The sequence below is a fragment of the Podarcis erhardii genome (genome assembly GCF_964252035.2).
Source record: "Podarcis erhardii genome assembly, chromosome: 6".
NCBI lineage: Eukaryota > Metazoa > Chordata > Lepidosauria > Squamata > Lacertidae > Podarcis > Podarcis erhardii.
Genome location: NC_138510.1, coordinates 27,805,059 through 27,827,242, shown reverse-complemented (window position 1 = coordinate 27,827,242; position 22,184 = coordinate 27,805,059). Strand labels below are relative to the sequence as shown.

Genomic DNA, 22,184 nt, shown 5'->3' with positions numbered 1-22,184 from the left:
GTGGGTGGGTGGGTGTGATCCATTTCCACTTTTTTGCAATATGTAATTAGCTGCATTATGTAGGAGGGAGACTCCTTTTTATTTATTTGTTGCTTATGTATTAATTGCTTGCCAGTAAACATAAAACATAAACGGGTACGAGTTCCCAAGAGAGTGACAACACAAGAAAATGACCAACAGAATAATACAGTACATGTTAGGAACGTGCTGCTACTCAGCACGAAAGTGGGGAGGGGGGAGAATGAGATTTCTGGGATTTAGGTCTAACCCTTCAAGTCACACTACACCACATCCAGTGCCCTCTGCTGTTTCCAAAACTCTTCCAAAGCGAAAAACAACAACACACGTTGAAAAGAGAGATTTTCCCTGCTCCTGCCGCTGCCGACGTTGGAGGACTCCCCTCCACCATCGAGAATGGAAGATTCCACCGCTGAATGAGCCTTTTCCCTGTAGCTCAAGGAGACTCTAGCCGAGACTCTAGGCGGGCCTGTGTCGTCATCACGTCGGACGCAACGCGGCTTTCCCTTGCTCTCCCCCGCCTCCTGCTTCTGCCAGCGAAGTCGCTCTGGGCGCCTGCGCAGACGGAAAGGGCTCGCGTTGCTAAGGAGGAAGAAGGCCCTTAGTTACCGCGCGTTGCTGCTGCTCCGCAGTTGGAGGGGACGGGGAAAGGATGGTGGCGACCCCGCAGGTAAGTCAACTTTTGTGGTGGCGGTGGCGAGGTGCTTCCCCCTCCCTCGGGACCATTTATGGAGGCGGAGGGTTACTTTGTAGGCACGACCCTGGCTCCCCTCAGCTTGGGACCTTGTAGAAGTCCGAGCTGGTAAATTTTAGTTGCCTCCCGCCTTTCCGTAGCCAGAAAAAACCATGCTGAAAGGCGGCTTACAAACGGGGGACGGGGCGGGAATTGCATAATTACAAAGACAGCAAAAGCAGGCAGGAGCAGTAAATAAAACACATCCAAAAGCATGCAACCATATTGGAAAATTCCCACATAAATCATAATAAGATCCAAAACAAATGTACAAAAAAAAAATTCAGTAGCAGCAACAAAAGCCCCCTCAAACAAACATTACCCCAGTCCAAGAGTCCTCTTGAATTTGATTTTTTTAAAAAATAGGATACATGGAAACCACCATCAAATCACAGATCATATCTGCACCTAACAGACTGAATTATACAGAATCAGAGAATTGTAGAGTTGTAAGCAACCCTGAGGATCATCTAGTCCAATCTCCTGCAGTGCAGGAATAGGTCCCACACTTTGTGGTGCAGCAAGCTTGCAATATTTTTATACTGATTCCCCCCCCCCCAAAAAAAAACCCCCTACTATTAAAAACATGACATCTGTAACATGTCAGCCAACACCAGAAACATTGTGGCATGGTCTGAGGATACAGATGTAATGTGATTTGATGGTGGTTTGAGGGAGAGGCTCCTGTTCAAGAATCTGTAAGGATCTGTGCCCCCTAGGCCTAGATCCAATGGTTAATGCTGTTAATGTGAGTTTTGAGGTGCTGGTTACGCTGAGTTTTGAGGTGCCTGTGACAACAGACGTCATAGTGGTTTTGGTGGCATTCTGTATAAAACCTATGTGAAAAATCTGCCCAATGCCTCAGATCCATGTTTTCGTGCCATGGCTGTGTCAGAAAACACCAGCTACATCATGATTCTTCATGCTTCAGCCTCTGGAGAGGGAGATTCTATAATGGGATTAAGATAAACTTTTGTAAAAATGCAATTTCAGGCAGATTGTTTTTTTAATTACTAGATGCAACTCCTGCTTGCTTCCAAATCTACTTACTGTATTTCTGTTCCTCAGTGCCAAATCATAGACTTACTGATAGAATTACCCTCATTTTTCGAACTACAAATGCTTAGGAAATCTCAGCACTGCAAGCTTGTAATGATTTTATGCCAGTTTATTCACTCCTATAGCTCTCCCAAAAGAGTCCTGGGAACTAGCCCTTGGAGAGTGTGTGTAGTAATATAGCTCAAGAACAAGAGATTCTGGCCTACTATTTTATTGTCCCAATTGCTGGAACAGGGTGGCTTTGCTTTCTAGAACTCTTAGATCCACCAGCTGTAGCCTGATACAAAAGCCATAGCTAAGAACCAAACAATGCTGATATACCACTCCAAAATACACTTGTCGCCCCAAGCTTTCTTCATTTTCACTAGCATTCTTTTTGGCAGGTTCGGGCTTTTGGAAAGTTGGAAGTCAAAAATCCTTGCAGAGAACCCAGATTTTCTTTCTTTCCACCGTGCTAGATCAATCAATAAAACATAATGTTATTTGGTTAATTGTGGGTATTCATTAATTCTACATTAATCTGGGAAGGGTTCTTAGAATTTCTGAATAATGATAGCACTTTTTCATTTTGCTTTGTTTTTTGTTTATTTGCCTGTGCTCTTTCATTTTTGAGGTAACTATGGAGGGAGAACTTCGTAATATAATCGTCTTCAATGCTTCTAAAAAGGAAATTTTTACTATGAACAATGGTTATAGGATTCTACAAAAAAAGCTTCGAAGCAACTGGAAGATACAGAGGTGAGTGGAGTATGTATTGTTTTCTTTTTTTCTGATCTGTGTTAGCTTCCTGCTTTTTACTACTGCTGTTCTGAGAGGAGAAGGCGAGCCATCTTTTGTTTCTAGACCAGCATTGAAGTTTGATGAAGGCATAAAATTGCTTGAAAGTACCCAGGACAATGGCTGCCCCATAACAGTTAAATTTTTGCTCTCCTCGTATCTTGTACAATATCTGTATATCTGATTGCAGATTTTAAACAAGCTTATTTTGTTAGTGTAGGATATTGGCAGAGTGTGGGTTTCATAGTCTTTCATTCAAGCCTTACCTTGGGAGGTGGGACCGATTCGGATGGTCCGCCCCTGCCACTTAATGGATCTAAATGGTTTCCAGAGAGTGGTAGGGGATGCTTTATCCCATGTTGATGGCCTTTCAGCCGATTCCCTGGTGGCCTGTTGGAATGTGGAGTTAACCAGGGCTATTGACTGTTTGGCTCCGAAGCGCCCTCTCCGATTGCATGGAGCCTGGACAGCCCTGTGGTTTTCCACGGATCTGAGGGCAATGAAACAATCGTTGAGACGGCTAGAGCGCCGGTGGCGGATAACTCATTCCGAATCTGACCGGACACAGGTTAGAGCTCAACGTCGAGCTTACCAAGTGGCGATAGCGACGGCAAAGAAGACTTTCTTCGCCGCCTCTATTACATCTGCAGAAAACAGCAGCAGGAGACTTTTTCAGGTGGTTCACAATTTAGCGGAACCACCTGCGACATCGGGGCCCAGTATGGGCCACATGATCTCCTGCAATGATTTTGCAAAGTTTTTTGCAGATAATATCGCTCAGATTCGGGAAGAAGTAGACTCCACCGTGGGAGCAGGGCCAGGGCGGGAGAGTGCTAGAGTCCTGTCTAGTCAAGTTGTGTGGGATCAATTCCAATCTGTTACCTCCGAAGATGTGGACAGGCTGCTTGGACGAGTGAAGCCAACCACCTGTCTCCTGGATCCTTGCCCATCCTGGCTTATAAAAGCTAGCCGGGAAGGACTGGGCGATGGGCTTCATGGGGTGGTGAATGCTTCCCTCCATGAGGGAGCCTTCCCAGACCCGCTGAAAGAGGCGGTTATTAAACCGCTTCTTAAAAAACCATCTTTAGATGCGGCCACGATGGCCAATTATCGCCCAGTCTCAAATCTTCCATTCTTGGGCAAGGTGATTGAGCGAGTGGTTGCTGAACAACTCCAGGCACGCCTGGAAGAAGCGGACCATTTGGATCCCTTCCAGTCGGGATTCAGGCCTCATCATGGGACTGAAACTGCCTTGGTCGCACTGGTTGATGATCTCCAGCGGGCTAGGGACAAAGGTGAGAGCTGTTTCCTAGTTCTGCTGGATCTCTCAGTGGCGTTTGATACCATCGACCATAACATCCTTCTGGACCGTCTTGAGGGGCTGGGAGCTGGGGGCACTGTCATACAGTGGTTCCGCTCCTTCCTCCTGGGCCGTGTTCAGAAAGTGGTGGTGGGGGATGAGTGTTCAGACCCCTGGGCTCTCACTTGTGGGGTGCCTCAGGGTTCTGTCCTCTCCCCCATGCTTTTCAACATTTACATGCAGCCACTGGGAGAGATCATCAGGAGGTTTGGGCTGGGTGTTCATCAGTATGCGGATGATACCCAGCTCTACCTCTCTTTTAAATCAGAACCAGTGAAGGTGGTGAAGGTCCTGTGTGAGTGTCTGGAGGCAGTTGGAGGATGGATGGCGGCTAACAGATTGAGGTTGAATCCTGACAAGACAGAAGTACTGTTTTTGGGGGACAGGAGCGGGCAGGTGTGGAGGATTCCCTGGTCCTGAATGGGGTAACTGTGCCCCTGAAGGACCAGGTGCGCAGCCTGGGAGTCATTTTGGACTCACAGCTGTCCATGGAGGCACAGGTCAAATCTGTATCCAGGGCAGCTGTTTACCAGCTCCATCTAGTACGTAGGATGAGACCCTATCTGCCTGCAGACTGTCTTGCCAGAGTAGTGCATGCTCTGGTTATCTCCCGCTTGGACTACTGCAATGTGCTCTACGTGGGGCTACCTTTGAAGGTGACCCGGAAACTACAACTAATCCAGAATGCGGCAGCTAGACTGGTGACTGGGAGCGGCCGCCGAGACCATATAACACCGGTCTTGAAAGACCTACATTGGCTCCCAGTACGTTTCCGAGCACAATTCAAAGTGTTGGTGCTGACCTTTAAAGCCCTAAACGGCCTCGGCCCAGTATATCTGAAGGAGCGTCTCCTCCCCCATCATTCTGCCCGGACACTGAGGTCCAGCTCCGAGGGCCTTCTGGCGGTTCCCTCACTGCGAGAGGCCAAGTTACAGGGAACCAGGCAGAGGGCCTTCTCGGTAGTGGCGCCCGCCCTGTGGAACGCCCTCCCATCAGATGTCAAAGAGATAAACAACTACCTGACATTCAGAAGACATCTGAAGGCAGCCCTCTTCAGGGAAGTTTTTAATATGTGACATTTTAGTGTATTTTTCATCTTTGTTGGAAGCCGCCCAGAGTGGCTGGGGAAACCCAGCCAGATGGGTGGGGTAAAAATAATAAATTATTATTATTATTATTATTATTATTATTACCTCAACCACAGCTTTTCAAGATGGGTCTAAGCCCCTGTTCTTTAAAGCATCAGCCCTTCAACCTCATTGTGGGGATAATTGTGCAAGTGAAATGAGGCTTTTAGCTTAATATACCTATATGCATTTGGCATTAGGTCTTCGTGGTTTGTAATATATCTCCCTTGAACATTTTGATAATAGAATGAGATTTGGTAATCTTGTTCAGGACTCCAGTCTTTATTTTAGGGTTGAATACCTTCTTATTTTTGTAGTCATTTTCAAAGTAGAGAAGAAAATTAAAAAATACATTATAATGCAACATCTGCCTAGACAATTGAGGTATTGACCCAGCATGCATGTCACAGTAAGCCATAGTTCACCCTGAACACCGCTAAAATGGCTCTTTTCCTTCTCCCTGCTGAGAAAAGACAAAACACGATCACTGTCTTTGTGTTATGTCCAATCCTGGAATTGTGGTTTGCCAGTGATATGCGTTATTGGGTAACATGTCTTCTATTAATTTGTCCATAGTTTAAAAGATGAAATAACTTCAGAGAAGCTGACAGGAGTAAAACTCTGGATTACATCAGGACCTAGGGAAAAGTTCACAGCTGCTGAAGTATGTAATTGTCTTAAATACCTCAATAACTGTTTAAAGATCTATTTACCTTGCTGATCTTGTCTGGTATTTTGATCCTGTGAACTTCTTCAGGATTCAGTGGTTCTCTTGCATCACATCTTATAGGCTTTTTGGATTCATAGAAGCAGAGCAGGATTATGCACACTCTGGCCGTCCTGTTTTGTATGATCTGGGGCAGGATTGGTGCCTTGCAAATGTGTCTGAGCCACAGTGCTGTACCCTGTATGTATGTTAGGTGGGCTGTTCACTGTTTACTAATGGATTACCTAATGCCTTGTTGGGATTTTTGCAAAGAGTGCTAGACATAGGGCAGAATTCAGTGCAGCGTTAAGGTTCACATTCTGTCAGTGCAAGGATTTTTCCTTATGCAGTGGAACATTCTCCCCCTCTCCTCCCCTGTGCACCCCATAAATCTGTTCTACGCATTCCCCCAGTCCTCTGCAGCAAATCTGGAGACAGCGTGCAGAGGGACAATCACTAAATTATTTAGCTGAACACCGCCCTAACTGTACAATTCTAACCATGTCTACTCAGAAGTCTGTCCTGTTGGATTCAATGGGGCTTACTTTCAGGTAAGTAGTTTTAGGACTACGGCCTAAATGTAATCCACTAAAGCACTAAACATGAATGCCTATTCAGAATTGCTTAGAGCAGATTAATTATGCCATAACTTGTAAAGAGACCTTGAGTATGCACTTATACTTGATAAATTTAAAACACATTGGTGGACTCACAGATGAAAAACAGAAAAGAAAAGAAAGTGGACTATGAAAGACTAAAGTTAGCCCTGTTCTGCTATATGCCAAACAGCAGGTAGTTTGTTAGCTTAAATGCCTATTTGCACTGCTTAAACTTTAACCATCTTTAGGGTTAATTTCCCCTTTGTCTTGTAAGAATAATAAGATGGGGTTTCTTTACCAAAGGGGACTTAGTATTTTGTAAGGATGTGCAAGCTGTGTTGTGTTGCTATTCTAATTTTCAAGGGTTAAATTGTGTAAAAGCAGGAAAACCTTGCTTTTTTCCTTTACAGTTTGAGGTTCTGAAGAAGTATCTAGAAAGTGGTGGGGATATCCTGGTGATGCTGGGAGAAGGTGGTGAATCTCGATATGACACCAACATCAACTTTTTATTGGAAGAATATGGGATCATGGTCAATAATGGTAATAACTGACCTGAGGACAAGCTTTCTTCTTTGGTCAGTCTTGAGAATGTTTGCATATCATATAGTCAGAAACCACAAACAAGTGACCCAATTTACAGCAATTTGAGTGTGCTTTATTAATTTGATATTGCTAGGTCCCAAAAGAGCTAGTGACAGAGTATGATTGTAGCTGTGCCATCTTCCCTTTTCCATGATTGCTAATTTTGAAAATACTAAGCAAGTGAACAGTACTACGATAAATTACATCCAAGTCTGAGGGATATTTGGTATGGCGGCAGGCCTGAACTCTGTGTGAGCAGAGAGCAAGGTCCACAGAGTTTCTCTCTGTTAGGCTCTAAGTGAACATCTCTTGCTGTATTGCTTGCTGCGTACCGTTGTGCTGTGATTTTCATTTTTCTTTAAACCATTGTGTGCACTGCACATTCGAATATTCAGCAGCCCCTCCTCTCTGTGGCCTCAGTGCATGGACTGCATTCAGTGGATGCAAGAGCAGAGCAGTGCAAGGGCTTGGGGAAGGTGGATTCATGTGTGATGTAGAACTGCCTTGGCCTAAAGTGAATAGCTTGATGAATTGCTTCTGATACAGCAAAAGAGCCACTGCACCTCTTACCTTTCTTTGTGACTGTTCCATTTGTACTTTTGCTATGATTGTACATCTGCATCTTCTTATGGGCTGCCACAAGGAAAATATGAGAGATTTGCCAGCTTTTTAAGGACCATGGGCACATTTGCAAACAGAAACTGTTGTGGGCATCACATGCACACCTCAGCCAGGCACACACTGCAGCCAATCAATTGGCTACTATTCTTCTTTCAAGCCAAATTTTAGTAGGGTGGGGTGGGGGGCGGGTCATATGAAGTCAGAAGGTGCTTTGTTGGCAACATCAGCCTTCATACAATTAGAGAGAACCAGGATCTAGAATCCATAGCCCATACTTTGCAGCGCTGCATCTTACTGGAAAAAATATTATTTTTCATTTCTCTTAAGACTCTGTGGTGAGAAATGTGTATTATAAATACTTCCATCCTAAAGAAGCTTTGGTCTCCAATGGAGTTTTAAATCGGTAAGTATTTGCTAGTGGATGGTGTGTGGGTGCATTCACATTTTATCTTGCGTAACTTAGCTATATTTTGCAACTACAAATCAGTTATTTTTGGGTTTCCATCTATAAGGGAAATAAGTAGAGCTGCTGGAAAAACAGTGTCTGGGATAATAGATGAAGACAACAGTGGAAATGATTCACAGTAAGTACCTTCTTTCCAGCCATGTTACAAATGCCATCAATGTTCATTCTGAAAAGTTATAATAAAACATTGTGTGGGAAGTGCTCTTGAAATATGTAGAATATTCTAATTAATGCCTAAGATTTTGTATTTTGCCTCTTGAAATGCTGCTTAAGTGGAGTAATGCTACAAAATCCAAGGAAGGGAACAGTTTAGCACAGTGTTCTGGATTTTTTTTTTACTGTTTATGGACATTTTTTATACATGCTTTAAACATGTCACCACAGAAAGCAAGAAAAACAGGATTTTAATACATCATAAAGTATAGTCCTTATAATTACTGATTTGTATCCACTATTGGAAGGCCTCTTCCACTCACAATGCAATGGAAGAGCACTGTAAGAGACACCCAAATCCCAAGAAGTTATTGCATTGTCACAAGCTCTTTTTGAAGCACAGGTTCTTTCTCAAGACTTTCTTGTGGCCTGGAGTCTATTAACTTCAGCCTTTTTCCTTCCTTATTCAGTCTGTTGCCTATACAGTATTGTAACCTCTGCTAAATTGTGGTACTGCCCCGGGAGAAGTAGAAGACTTCTGTGAATGCTTGCTGAGCAGTACAAATGCACTTTTCGTCCACTTTTGGTTCTTTGGATCTAAGCCATCACAATTAATTTTAGAGTGTTACAAAGACAAGGTATCTTTTTTCTTTTTTAAAAGAAAAAAAAGCTCCTACCAGCAGAAGAGCATGAAGGGGTGTGGACAGAGAGAATGGTTGATTGTGTTTGACAGCATTGCAATTCTGTGAAATATAGAAAATGCTTATGACACTCTTTGTACTATTTTGTAGGGCTCTCACTTTTGTGTATCCATTTGGTGCTACACTTAATGTGATGAAACCAGCAGTGGCTGTTCTGTCCACGGGATCTGTCTGCTTTCCTCTTAATAGACCCATCTTGGCTTTTTATCACTTTAAGGTACATAACTGCATGAGCCATCAAATACTTGTAAAACATGATATTTTGTAACTTCGTTCATAATTTCTGTTACTTGCACATCTTGTGCAACTTTAGCAGGAAAGCATTCAGATAAAAGCTCCTTTATGTTGGAACCTTTGAAAAGAGTTGACCTATAACAGGGGTAGGGAAGCACATTGAACTGTTATTGCAGTTCCTCCCCAGTTTTATCAGTCATTAGTAATAATAATTATACCATTTCTAAAACACTTCTAAGACAAAATGCTGAAAGGTGAATAAAACTAAAGATAGGCCCTGTTGTAAATTTAGATTATCATACTTTTACTTCATTTTTAGTGTAATTTACTAACTTTAAATAATGTATGGTAAATATGTTCATTTGAATTTACTTACTTATTTTCTTAGCTTATCCCAAAATATTTGGAAAAGGGAACAGCATGTTAAGCATCCATACAAATTCAACTGAGATGGATAAAAACAAGATAACTTGACATTTGTACACATAGTTTATCCCAGTTATTAAAGGCATTCCAAACAAGTATGCCTTGTAATCTTTTCTTTATTCTGCCCCAGTAGTGTCTGTGCATTCATAATCTGTATGAGCTTTTAATGCCTTCTTAGAAATATGTAATATGAGTGTATGGTGTCCTCAAAACTGAGACTTTTGTTGGACAAATTAATTTTTAGTGTCCCAGCCAATTCTAGGCTGCATCAACAGAAATATATTGTCTAGATACAGGGAAGTATTAGTTTGCTCTGTTCTGCTTTGGTCAGACCCGATCAGGTGTACTGTGTCCAGTTCTGGGGACCGTGGTATAATAGGGATATTGGCAGTTTGGAACATGTGCAAGAGGATTCTGAAGAAAATAGTAGAATGTCTGTTAGGGCAGAGAAAATGATCAGAAGGAAAATCTAAAATCTGTTCAAGACACATGAGGTGGAATTCAAAGAGCTACTGTAGTACTGTGCCTCCAATACCTATCCCACACAGCCAGTCTAGGAAAATACCACAGTCACCTGTCACATCTGGCTTGTGAGGTGTAGTGGACAGAGGGATCTGGCCTGTTGGTCAGACCAGATTCCCCAATCCTGCAATAAAGTAATGCAGAATGTTAAAGAGTGTAATATAAAAAGTACACCTGGTAAGACAAAGCATTGGTGTACAGTATAAGTTATTGAATGTGTTCTACTGATTTTTTCTTTGATAGAATCAAGGTGGCAAGTTAGCTGTACTAGGATCTTGTCATATGTTCAGTGACCAATATTTGGAAAAAGAAGAAAACAGCAAGATTATGGTGAGCCTCTGTTGTCAACTTCACTGCTAATACTTTAATAATGTATGCCCTCTAACGATCAGTTGAGCAGGTTTATTTGAAGCTTTGGAGTTATTCAGCAGAGTGAGCTGACTTTTCAACCATATTAAGTTGAAGTTTTTGCTACTTGATTCTTTTGGACGCTATGGTATGTAGTCTTTTTTGCAATACAGTTGTACCTTGGTTTTCGAACAGCCTAGTTCTCAAATGTTTTGGCTCCTGAACGCCGCAACCCCGGAAGTGACTGTTCCGGTTTGCGAACTATTTTTGGAAGCCAAACATACGACAGAGTTTCCGCGGCTTCCGATTGGCTGCAGGAGCTGGTCAAGCTAGAGACATGGAACAGAGCACTCTGCTTCATCAGCCAGATGAGATTCCATACTGGCCATGAAGGAGGTGACAAACCTCTGCAGCCAGTAGTGAAGATGATTGGGCTGGCAAAACAGAGCAGTCTCTTGCTTTCACTCGCCTGGAAGCAGTTCCACTTTAGAATTCCTGGTTGCCAGTGGTGGCTAGGAAAGGGATGCAAGACAGGACTGGTTTAGTGTGACATCAGAATGCAGCCACCACCTCTCTTGTAATCATTTACTCTAAATAATGTTTTCTGCTTCCAGCCAATTTACCTATATGTGTTGTCTCCTAAGTGTGATTATTTGAATATGCCAAGGAACTTCTGTTGTTGTTGTTGTTGTTGTTGTTGTTGTTGTTGTTGTTGTTGTTTTGCACTGTTAATCTTGATAATTCAAAGAATTCCACAATTATAACTGGGGTCTTTGGTTTCTTAGGATGTACTGTTCCAGTGGCTTACAACAAGCGACATCCATTTAAACCAGATTGATGCAGAAGATCCCGAGGTAAGGGGAACTAATTCAACATTATTTAGTAACATTAGCTTTGTATATCATAAAGTATAACTGCCAACTTTGCTGAATTTCTATTTTTGCATCTTTTACTTTTGTCCCTGCCAAGAAGGAAACCTTGATGCTGAAAGCAGGGGTAGCTGGTGCTGTGCCCTCTAGATGCAGGCTCCAACTCCCATTATCCTTGACCATTGGCCATGGGAACTGGGACTGATGTGGGTTGGGGGTTCAATAACATCTAGAGTGGACCCCATTGACTACTCTTAACTTAAAGACAAAAAGTTGAGTTGTTAATTTTTACACTTGCTCTGTAAAGTTTATTCAGTTCTATCACTGTTTCAACTTTCCAATTATCCGAAACTTTAAAATTACTTAGCAGTTTGTAGTAATGTCATGTTGTGAAGAATACACTGAGTTGAAAAAGTAAAGCTAATTTTCTTTCCTATGATGTCTGCCATCAACAAATAGGTTTTATCATGAAAAATAAAGAGGTATCATAATATATGTGAATTTAGAAGTACGTACAGAAGATAAATTTATTTCCACCAAACTTATTTAACTGTTGAAGAAGCTTTTAAAATCCGTTTCCTATATCAAGAGATGTATATAAGTGCTCATAACTATGACGGTTAGAAAATTGGCCAAACTAAAGTAAAATCCGCACTCTTAAGTGTATTGTTTCTTGGATATATGATTCAAGATGCATTTCTTTTATCATGTAGTTGTTTAGCTCACTGGAAAGGTTCCCTTTTTAGTGTGAGCTGTCTCTTTGTTCACAGCAATTTCTGTGTGCTTTTCCTCCAGATATCTGATTATACGATGCTTCCAGATATAGCAACCCTATCAGAGCGACTGCGAGTTTGCCTGCAGGAGGGAGATGAAAATCCACGAGACTTCACAACACTTTTTGACATGTCTATTTACCAGCTGGATACCACTGCACTTCCGAAAATCATCAAGTTGGTGACCTCATTTATGTTTCCCAAAACAATGGGTTGAATCCAGATTTTGCTGCCAGCAGCAGGAGTGAGGAGGCAACTTTTAACAGTTTTCCCCATCACTTTGCACCCTGTGAAACTCTGGTCCAGAGGATTGGGGGCTGGGAGAATCAGCAGAAGTCACATTATACACACACACCTGATCAAATGTTTCCTGTGTGCAAAAGGAGATCTTCCATTTGCAGACAGCAAAGTCTGGATCCAACTCAGTGTCTTTTTCTTCTTCATTTTAGTTTAATAGATTTTAGGGCCTATTCATTGCATTATTTTTGTTGTTTATAGGCTCTTTGAGGACAGAGTCCTCTCAAGCTGGAGAACAAGATGGAGAACAATAACACAAACATTAAATTACAATAAAAATACATTTTGTTAAATACTTTTAAAATATTTAAAATATACAACAGTAGGCAGCAATATAAAATAAGCAATAGAATCAGCAGCAAAGTGCATCAGGTAAAAGCCACTTGAAACAGGTAGGGTTTTTTAGGTCTTTTTGAATGCCAGGACTGAAAGGGCCACTATGTATCCTTTGGGAGTTACAAAGAACAGGGGCCACTACTGCAAAGACCCTATCCTTGGTGTCCGCCAATCTTAACAGTCTTAAAGGTGGCACAGAGGTAGAGCTTCTGATGCTGTTGTCTTCAAGGTTCATATGGGCAGATGCAGTCCTTCATATAACATGGCCCCAAGCTGTTCAGCATTTTTAATAATGATGATGATGATGATGATGATAATGATAATAATAATAATAATAATAATAATAATAATAATAATAATTTATTATTTATACCCCGCCCATCTGGCTGGGCTTCCCCAGCCACTCTGGGTGACTTCCAGAAGAATATTAAAATACTGTGATACATCAAACATTAAAAGCTTCCCTAAACAGGGCTGCCTTCAGATGTCTTCTAAAACTCTGGTTCAGTATCGTACTTTGACTTGAATTTCAATATGCTATGCACCATCAGCAGAAAGGTGGTTAAATTTGGGGTTTTGCCCATGTACACTTCTAATCCTAGTTATAATTTTGGCATAGTTAAATTAATATCTATCCTGGACTCATGGTGATAGTAAAAGTTGTTAACACATGTCAAAACTCCAAAGCAAAAAACCTTTAGCCAATGCTGCAAACTTTACACATTGTTATATGTTGCAGGTCTTATGAGCAGCTGAATGTGAAATACGAACCGCTCCAACTAATTCAGCCTCAGTTTGAAACTCCGTTGCCTGCACTTCAGCCAGCTGTAAGTAACTGTCCTGGGAGAGGAAGGAAATAAGGTGACAAGCATTTATGAGTAGGGTGAACAGATGGGTCTTGGGTGATTTCAGAAACAGAAGAGGCAACACAATATATAGCGCAGGGAGAGTTCAAGGCTTATGGGGTAGGAAGCGAGGATCAGGCAGGTCATCTTGGCAGAATGACTGAAAGTTACAATGTGTGTTGAAGCAGGTCTGTGAATTGTAGGTCAGTGTTTCTCAACCTTTTTCCAACCGTGGCCTCCTTCAGACCTTGTTTCCTTCCTGTGGCCGCCCCTGTCCTACTGGCAGAAAGGGTAGCTATTCAGATGTTTTGTTTGTAAATAGAACATGTTATATATATATTTATAATTTCTACAAAATACAAAAAAATATACTTTTAAGTATTTCTTGATCAATGTGACCCTTGTGCTTGGTGACCAGAAACAAGCTTTTTTATATCTGGTTCTTTTGCTGCGAGGGATAACTGAAGATCACCTCTGTCCATTACGTTGAGCCGATTCTGCGTGAGGCTGAGTAACAATTGCATGCAGCAACATGCCTCCTCTCACAGTAATACTTGCACGAAGAAACAGCACCCCACACACTAACACTGCAGCAGCCACGCATCTTGCCCGTGACAAACGACATGTGGACAGCTTGGTGCATGCAGTAGTGGAGTGCGGAAGTGGGAGGGAGAAGGAACTGGAAGCGACTTCGCTGCAAAGTGCGTGTGGCACTCCATGCATTGGGAATCACGGTCACTTCTCTGCTCCCTCTACTTCTCTGTTTTCTCTTTTCTTCACTTCTTTGTTTTCTTTTTTCTTTTCTTGGTCACTTTTCTGTTTTCTTCACTTTTCACTTCCCCTCTGTTGCTCCCTAGTCTCATGCCATGGTGTCCCATTTATGCGTTTTTCACCTGTGGACCCCTTGGAATATCCTGGGGTGTCAGAGACCAGACTGAGGATTACAGCTCTGATGAGGAATGGTGGGAACCTCTCCCTTTTCCTGCTCCTGACCAGGATCCTGAAGCTGCCCAGGAACAGTAGAGCCGTATAGAGAATTGGTCTGCAGAGGGACATAGTTCGGAAGACAAAAGCTGGGCAGAGCTGAGTGGGGAACGGAGAAACAGAACAGGAAGAGAGAGACATAACTGACTCCCCTTCGCTGGAAATTGTCCAGCCTCTCTCTCCAAGGGCAAAGAGAGCTGATAAGGTTACTTTGCAGAAGGCTCAGTGGTTGCAAGATCAGGTTGCCAGAAGGGGAAGTGACGAGGATGGCTGGGGGGGGTGGAAAGTAGGAAGAAAACCTAATTGGCAGCACCTTAACTTTGAGAATGGCTGTTTTGTTCTTTGTCTGTGATCATTAAACACTCTTAAACTTGCAAGGGACTTTAACTGCTTTGTTCCTCTGATGCACAGCCAAAGGGGGGGGGGGAGGATGCCATTTCCCCGACGCCTGAAATGGAAGGGTCCAGGGGGCATATGGGCCCCGGTTGGGAAACACTGTTGTAGCTGACCAAAAGTTTGTTTTTCAAAGGAAGGCAGTAAAAATGAGGAAAAGTTTAACCCAGACATTATGTTCTGCCCATCATTCCTCAAAGTTAGAAATTCCCTACATGGACAGCCTAACTTATTTTATGTGTCCAGTCCTTGCAGCTAATCACATTTCTCTCAATTCAGGCTATGCCCTGAACACACTTTTCCAAGACCTGACATCCTGTGGTTAGGAAACAAGTAATCTGGTGCTTGCTTTCCTCTCACCAAAATGCTTAAACTGAATGTCACTGATTTTCCCGAAGTAGAAATTGGAAATGTCAAACCTGTATATATTTTTGAAGGGGCTATAAACAGAATAGTTTACTTTCTGAGGCTTACATAGTATAAACAAGATTACAGCATGCGAGTAGTTTAATTAGAGCCTGCACCAATGCTCTTTTTCTCTGAACAAGTATGGGCAGACTCAGCATGTTAAGTTTTGCCTAATCTTTACTAGGTTTTTCCACCGGCCTTCAGAGAGCTGCCTCCTCCCAGCCTGGACCTGTTTGATTTGGATGAAACTTTCTCTTCTGAGAAAGCTCGCCTTGCTCAAATAACAAACAAATGTAAGTAGTGCAAACATTTGAACTTGGGATTGCTAAACTATTTGTGGGAAGGGCAGGGGAACTTTCTAGATGAAGAGCTTCTCAAACTTTTATCTCCAGGGCACACTTTAGAAAGCTGAAAATTACTGAAGTCCTCCATATTATGCATACCTTAAAATTTTTCCAAAATACTTTGCATTTTGTTAAGAAAACCAGATCTTTTAAATCTATTTCCTCATGCTAATGGAGGTACTCTAGATCAGGATAGATAATATGTGGCCCTCTGGATGTTATTGGACACCAGTTACCTCCAGCCCAGCCCCAGTGGTCAGGGATGAAGGATCCTGTGGTCTAGTAATGTGTGGCTGCATATAGGCTCTGCATCCCTTCTCTGCTTGTGGAAACCCATATAATATCTTTAAATGGTTTGGCAAATTTTGTGTGTATTATGCTACTTCCTTATTGAGAATGCCTGCCGGAAGGAGAAAACGAGGTGCAAAGAGCCAAAAGACCATTATTGAGACTCACAATTCCTCTAAAACAAAGAATCGGCAGAGAGCCAACGCCATCTGCCCTGGCTCAGAAACAGAGCGGGTTGAGGAAACCGAGAAAACGGAGCAAATAGAACAAACAGTGAGTAACAACGTTGGGGGAACCTCACCCCCCCTTAAGGAGGATGTCAATGACCCGACCCCCCTCCTCCCAGAAAAAGCTAATCCGTCCAAGAGGGCAAGAGCAGGAGCAGGAGAGATTCCTCCCACTCCTAACGCTCACCCACCCATGCCTCTAGAACAAAATATCAGAGGAGCCTGCTTTCAACCAATTCGGGATACGCACCCCTACCAAGAGATTTGCATGTTGTCTGCAGAAACTATGGTTCTGGTTCTCCAAAGACTGGATGAAATCCTCACCAGAATAGTTAACATTGAGAAACAATTGGATACTAGTTCCTCCCCTTTAAATGCCCAAGTGCTTAAAAGGATGATAAGAAATGACTCTGTTAACAACTCACCAACTCAAACTATGGATGAAGTGAGGTCCTGTCAAGTCTTGCAAACGAACCAGATAATGCTTGAGATTCACCGATACACTCATAGGTGCATGAACCGCAGACAAATTACTATGTCCTTGTCTCAGCTCCTGAATTACCATTACCGAAATGTAGATCTAGAAAATTTCCACTTCCTGCCTACCTTGAGAAACACCATGCACCTATTTATGACCTTTAGGTCATCAACCCTCCCATCTCGACTCATGGAGATAAAGGATACCCTATGGTGGTTCCATTCTCTCCGCCCAGTGAGGGTATTTAAGGACGAAACTAGGAGGCAATTGGTCCCTTGCATAGAGTCAAAGCTAATGCGGATAAAGGAAACCAAGCTCAACACTAGAAATACTAATTGCCCGAAGGAAGAAAAGAACTCTGTAAGCCTAGAATTACAAGACCTGAAGAAGAGGCTAATGAGTATAAAGACTGAGATTTCTACCCAAAATATAAGGACAGTAGAGCCTAGAACACAATATTTAAAGACATCCAACAGCTCTTTATCCCATCGAAAGACATCAGTGCAACTCCCTGTTCCCTTTTCAAACGACACCAAATTAGATGAGGAATTTGGCGCCTCCGACATTTCTATGGCAACAACACATAAAGAACTCTATGTTGCTGACAATCTGGAGATATCCAGCACCAAATCTACATCTGGACCTTTGCCTAATGTTCCAAAAACTTATCAGAATGATCAGCCTTCTCTACTGTACTCCTGGCGAGACAGGATGGACAGATCTTCCAAATTCGAATCTGGCTCTTTGTTGGCCAGTGATCCACATTTTATAACACATACCTCATTAGTACTTCCACAGCCACAGATAGAACCAACAATCCTCCAATTAACCCAGGAGGGAGAGGGGGATTGACAGTTAATGAAACACCATGGGACTGTCCTCCCGCTTGGGGTGCGGTTGGTTGGGTTTTATCTTCTAGGGATACTTACCCTATCAGACCTCCACCTCTTTCCCATACCATTTTGACCCATGAGTCCTGGCCCAAGGATGACTTGTTATTGAGGGGATGTGTGATGGGATGATGAGCTGCTTGTGCGTAAAAGCTTAGTCCCTCAGAGTTTGCTCAGTTTAGCAAAGCTCTGTCTTTAGCGGAGCCCTTTAGCGGAGCATGGCTCCGTCAATCGCTGGCAGAATCCGACAGTGGGCATTTACGGAATTTACTCCAGCATAAAAGCTCCTTGACGGAAACACGTCGTCTGGATTCACGGCGTGACAGTTTCCGGCGAGGAGTGGGTGTACCTATGGGAGGTCCTGAGACTTCTCCGCTGTTATCGCTAGAAGACTCCCTGAGCCATTCCTTCGCCTCCCTCTCTCTCTGATCTCCCATTCTCCCCCTACTGGTGCCTTCCTCCGCTGCTGAGTCTCTCCTGACTTCTGAGAGCCCCTCCACCTCCTGTCTTTCCGATGGCAGTTCCCTGACAGGATGTTACCCATCTATTGGGGAGGCTAGTATGGGATCTGGGATTTCCACAATTGAAGGGCTAGGGAGGAATGGCGGTGGGGCTAGATATCTCTATCGGCGAAGGGTTTCGAGATGCAGTGATCCTCGAACCCCTTCCAATCTATGCCCCATCCCAAGGGATGAGGGTAGGGAGAGCAAGGATTACACACCTCCGTCATTGGTGCTGTGCAATGCCAGGTCCATAGGCAACAAAACCGCCACCATGCGTGACTTTTTTGTCACCCAAAAACCAGTAGTCTCCCAAAACCAGTAGGTTTGGGAACTCCAAGGCCCAGCCCGCCACCACCTCCAGCAGGTCTGACAGGGTGGCTGCAGGTGTGCTGGGTGGTCGGTACACCAGCCAGACAGCCAAGCTCTCCTTGGTGCCCCACACGAGACCAACACATTCAATGCCGGAGATCGCTGGTGATGGCTGAGCTCTGAAAGAGCAATCCTCCTGGAATAACAACGCTACTCCTCCCCCCCGACCCACAGTCCGCGATTGATGGAGGACAGAGAAACCTGGGGGTGTTATCTCATGTAGGAAGACTACTTCGCCTTCCCGTACCCAGGTCTCTGTCACGCAAGCCAAATTTAAGCACAACCAAATTTAAGGACAACCAAATTTAAGCACAAATTCGACCCACAGCTGTGAGGCATTCGCGAGTTTTTTCGCGGAGAAAGTCCTGTTGCTCCGCCGTGACCTCCCTGCCAATTTAGATACAGTGACTGAACCGGAGGCCCCTCGACTGACTTCAGGTCCAGTGTTTGACCATTTCGATCGGATACTCCCTACTGATGTGGATAGATTCCTCCAAGTTGGTAGGCCCACCACCTGCCTCCTTGATCCATGCCCGTCTTGGCTGATTAGGGAGTGTCCAGATGTTGCGCGGACCCCCCTGGTTGAAATTATCAATTTGTCCATTGACACGGGGACATTCCTAGGGGAACTGAAGGAAGCAGTGGTGTGTCCACTCTTAAAAAAAACTTCATTAGATCCCTTAGACCTATCCAATTACCGCCCAGTTTCAAATCTTCCATACCTGGGTAAGGTAATTGAGAGAGCGGTTGCTGAACAGCTTGGTAGGTTTCTGGAGGAAACATCGGCATTAGATCCATTTCAGTCCGGTTTCCGTCCTGGTTTTGGGACGGAGACGGCTCTGGTTGCCCTAACAGATGATCTCCGTAGACAACTGGATCGAGGCGGGTCAGGACTGCTGATCCTTTTAGATTTGTCAGCAGCCTTTGACATGGTCGATCATGATCTTCTGGACCACCGCCTCGCAGACGTGGGGATACAGGGCATAGCCCGTAACTGGTTGTGCTCTTTTATCTCTGGTCGGGGACAGAGGGTGGCACTAGGGAGGGAAATGTCGTCGCGCCACTCCTTGGTGTCTGGAGTGCCACAGGGCGCAATTCTCTCCCCGATGCTTTTTAACATCTTTATGCGCCCCCTTGCCCAGATTATCTGGAGCTTTGGGCTGGGCTGTCACCAATATGCTGATGACACTCAGCTCTATCTGCTGATGGATGGCCACACCGACTCGACCCCGAACACACTGACCAGATGCTTGGAAGCTGTGGCTGGATGGTTTCGTGGGAGCCGATTGAAACTAAATCCTTCGAAGACAGAGGTCCTATGGCTAGGTCGGGATGGCATGGGGATGAGGGACCAACTCCCTTCTCTTGCGGGGGCCCAATTAGTGCCATTGCCTTCCGTTAAGAGTTTGGGTGTAATCCTTGACGCCTCCCTTTCCAAGGAGGCGCAGGTTACAGCAACAGCCAAGGCGACATTTTTCCACCTTCGCCGCATCAAGCAGTTGGTCCCTTACCTTTCCCGCCCCGACTTGGCCACAGTGATCCATGCGACGGTCATCTCCAGGCTTGACTACTGTAATTCGCTCTACGCAGGGCTGCCCTTGAAGCTGTCCCAGAAACTCCAGCGGGTACAGAATGCTGCAGCGAGGCTCCTCATGGGGTTTCTGCCATGGGAGCATATTCACCCAGTGCTTTTTAAGCTGCACTGGCTCCCGGTGGAGTACAGGGTCAGATTTAAGGTGCTGCTTTTGACCTTTAAAGCCCTTCACGGCCTAGGACCCTTGTACCTACGGGACCGCCTCTCCTGGTATGCCCCGCGGAGAGCCTCAAGGTCCATAAATAACAACACCCTAGTGGTCTCAGGCCCTAAGGAAGTTAGATTGGCTTCAACCAGAGCCAGGGCCTTTTTAACTCTGGCTCCGGCCTGGTGGAACGCTCTGCCTCATGAGATCAGGGCCCTGCAGGATCTGATTTCTTTCCGCAGGGCCTGTAAGACAAAGTTGTTCCGCCTGGCCTTTGGCTTGGAGCCAATTTGATTCCCTCCCTCTCTCTTTTTTTTCTTTTCCTTCTCCTGCGATGAGGCTACATTTTAATTTTTTAATGTTCCATTATTTATTGTTGTATTTTATTTTTGTTTTTAAGTTGTAATCATTCATCTTGTTTTTATTATTGCTTGTAAGCCGCTCTGAGCCTGGCCTTGGCTGGGGAGGTCGGGGTATATATAAAAAATTATTATTATTATTATTATTATTATTACTACTACTACTACTTTTATGTCCTTATTAGGCACTGAAGATGATCTGGAATTCTATGTAAGAAAATGTGGGGACATCCTAGGGGTAACTAACAAACTACCAAAGGAGCAGCAAGATGCCAAACATATCCTGGAGCACATTTTCTTCCAAGTGGTGGAGTTCAAGAAGTTAAATCAGGTAAACTAATGGACATTTTTCTTGAAGCCCTGTCCAGTGATCATTGGGAAGATATGAAAGCCAGATTTCTGGGAAAGCAGACTCCTTCCTGATCTCAGTGATCTATAGAGGAGGCGTCACATCAAAATTAATAATAAAATAGGACTTGAGCTTTATCTAATTTGCTTTTCAAGTTAATTGAGTATTCTGTTCCAACACCTCTTTCAGAAGAAAAAAAAGATGGGTGGAGAGAATGCTTTCTGGCTTTTTTGTGATTCTGTGTGCTCCTTATTGAAAGCAATATTAAATACCTAGTTGATAGTTGAGCATATTAGACTTTATGCTTCTTCCTTCCTTGACTGCCAGATTCCCTCCTTCATTTTAGCAGCAACCCTCGGGCAGTGTTATATGTGCACCAATGTTAATGCTAACCAGGGCTGTCTAAACCCAGAGTTTGCAATCCCATTTCTAGCTGTGACTACAAACTGGTTAGTGGTAACATTTTTATGGACATTGATAGTCAGCTATGCAAATAGGAAGAGGAATTTACATAAGAAGAGTGGGGAAGAAGTGTGTGTGAGCCTTCAGGGTGCTCCTAATCTGTTAAACATGGGCAAGCGTTTGGGAACATTGTATCGACCCCGGGCCATAAAGTCCAGGAGCTGAAAACCTTCAAGACCATTTAAATTTTCTTTCGGACACTGAAAATGCAAAGGAGCCTAGAGTCATTTGTATGTATTGACAAATATCCTTTTTCTTTTCTTTAAAGGAGCACGATATTGATACAAGTGAAACTGGATTCCAGGGTGGCTTTTGAATATTTGAAAGGAAATTTCATGTCACAGGGAAGGATAATAGAACAGCTTCTCTTATTTTGTTTTGGTTTTTTTTCTTCAATAAACTGGCTTGCTTTGCTTCTTCCTGCCATTTTCTGTACCCTATGTTACCTTACAAATATGTAGATAGTCTAAAACGCCGAAGCGTTTTAGTGAGGGATTGCCTTATAGGCAGCAATAATTTTGATAATTTCTTATGTATGAAGCATTCCATATTTAATATTTCTGTTTATAAACAAATAAATATCACATTTTGTACAACCTAAAATTCTTGTTTCTAGCTGTCACCCTTCAATGCGTCTCTGTGTGTGGATTAATACAGTATGCATATACAGTGGGGAAGAGGCAGATAATCTTCTAGAAGGTAAAAGCATGGCTATACAACAAACAGCATATACCTATAAGTAGGGTGGGTGTTGTCACAAGCTTGCTTGCTCCTTTTTACTCAAGATTTTGCACATTCTGACTAATGGCCTTGTTTGGTCTTTACTGTAGCTCCCCTGC

General features: G+C 43.5%; 1 protein-coding gene across 2 annotated transcripts; it reads left to right on the top strand.

The window, feature by feature from the left end:
• The first annotated feature begins 532 nt into the window (after positions 1–532).
• On the top strand, positions 533–21,948 carry IFT52 (intraflagellar transport 52). 2 transcript variants are annotated; one of them, XM_081867903.1, is made up of 14 exons: positions 533–688; positions 2,424–2,548; positions 5,651–5,738; positions 6,790–6,919; positions 7,910–7,985; positions 8,095–8,166; positions 8,993–9,119; positions 10,328–10,414; positions 11,218–11,286; positions 12,097–12,251; positions 13,447–13,534; positions 15,522–15,630; positions 20,720–20,865; positions 21,614–21,948. In XM_081867903.1, exons 1-14 carry the CDS (start codon positions 671–673, stop codon positions 21,659–21,661), a joined length of 1,338 nt encoding a protein of 445 aa, XP_081724029.1. In that variant the 5' UTR covers positions 533–670; the 3' UTR covers positions 21,662–21,948. The 2 variants fall into 2 exon arrangements, with proteins under 2 accessions (XP_081724029.1, XP_081724030.1); XM_081867904.1 differs by lacking the exons at positions 533–688; positions 2,424–2,548; positions 5,651–5,738; ... (1 more) ...; positions 7,910–7,985; positions 8,993–9,119.
• The last annotated feature ends 236 nt before the right edge of the window (positions 21,949–22,184 follow it).

Bases quoted from the DNA above. Each gene is read 5' to 3' on its own strand.
- IFT52 (XM_081867903.1), top strand. The intron at 5,739-6,789 runs GTATGTAATTGT...TTTCCTTTACAG, and splicing joins AAAAGTTCACAGCTGCTGAA to TTTGAGGTTCTGAAGAAGTA. The intron at 13,535-15,521 runs GTAAGTAACTGT...AATCTTTACTAG, and splicing joins TGCCTGCACTTCAGCCAGCT to GTTTTTCCACCGGCCTTCAG.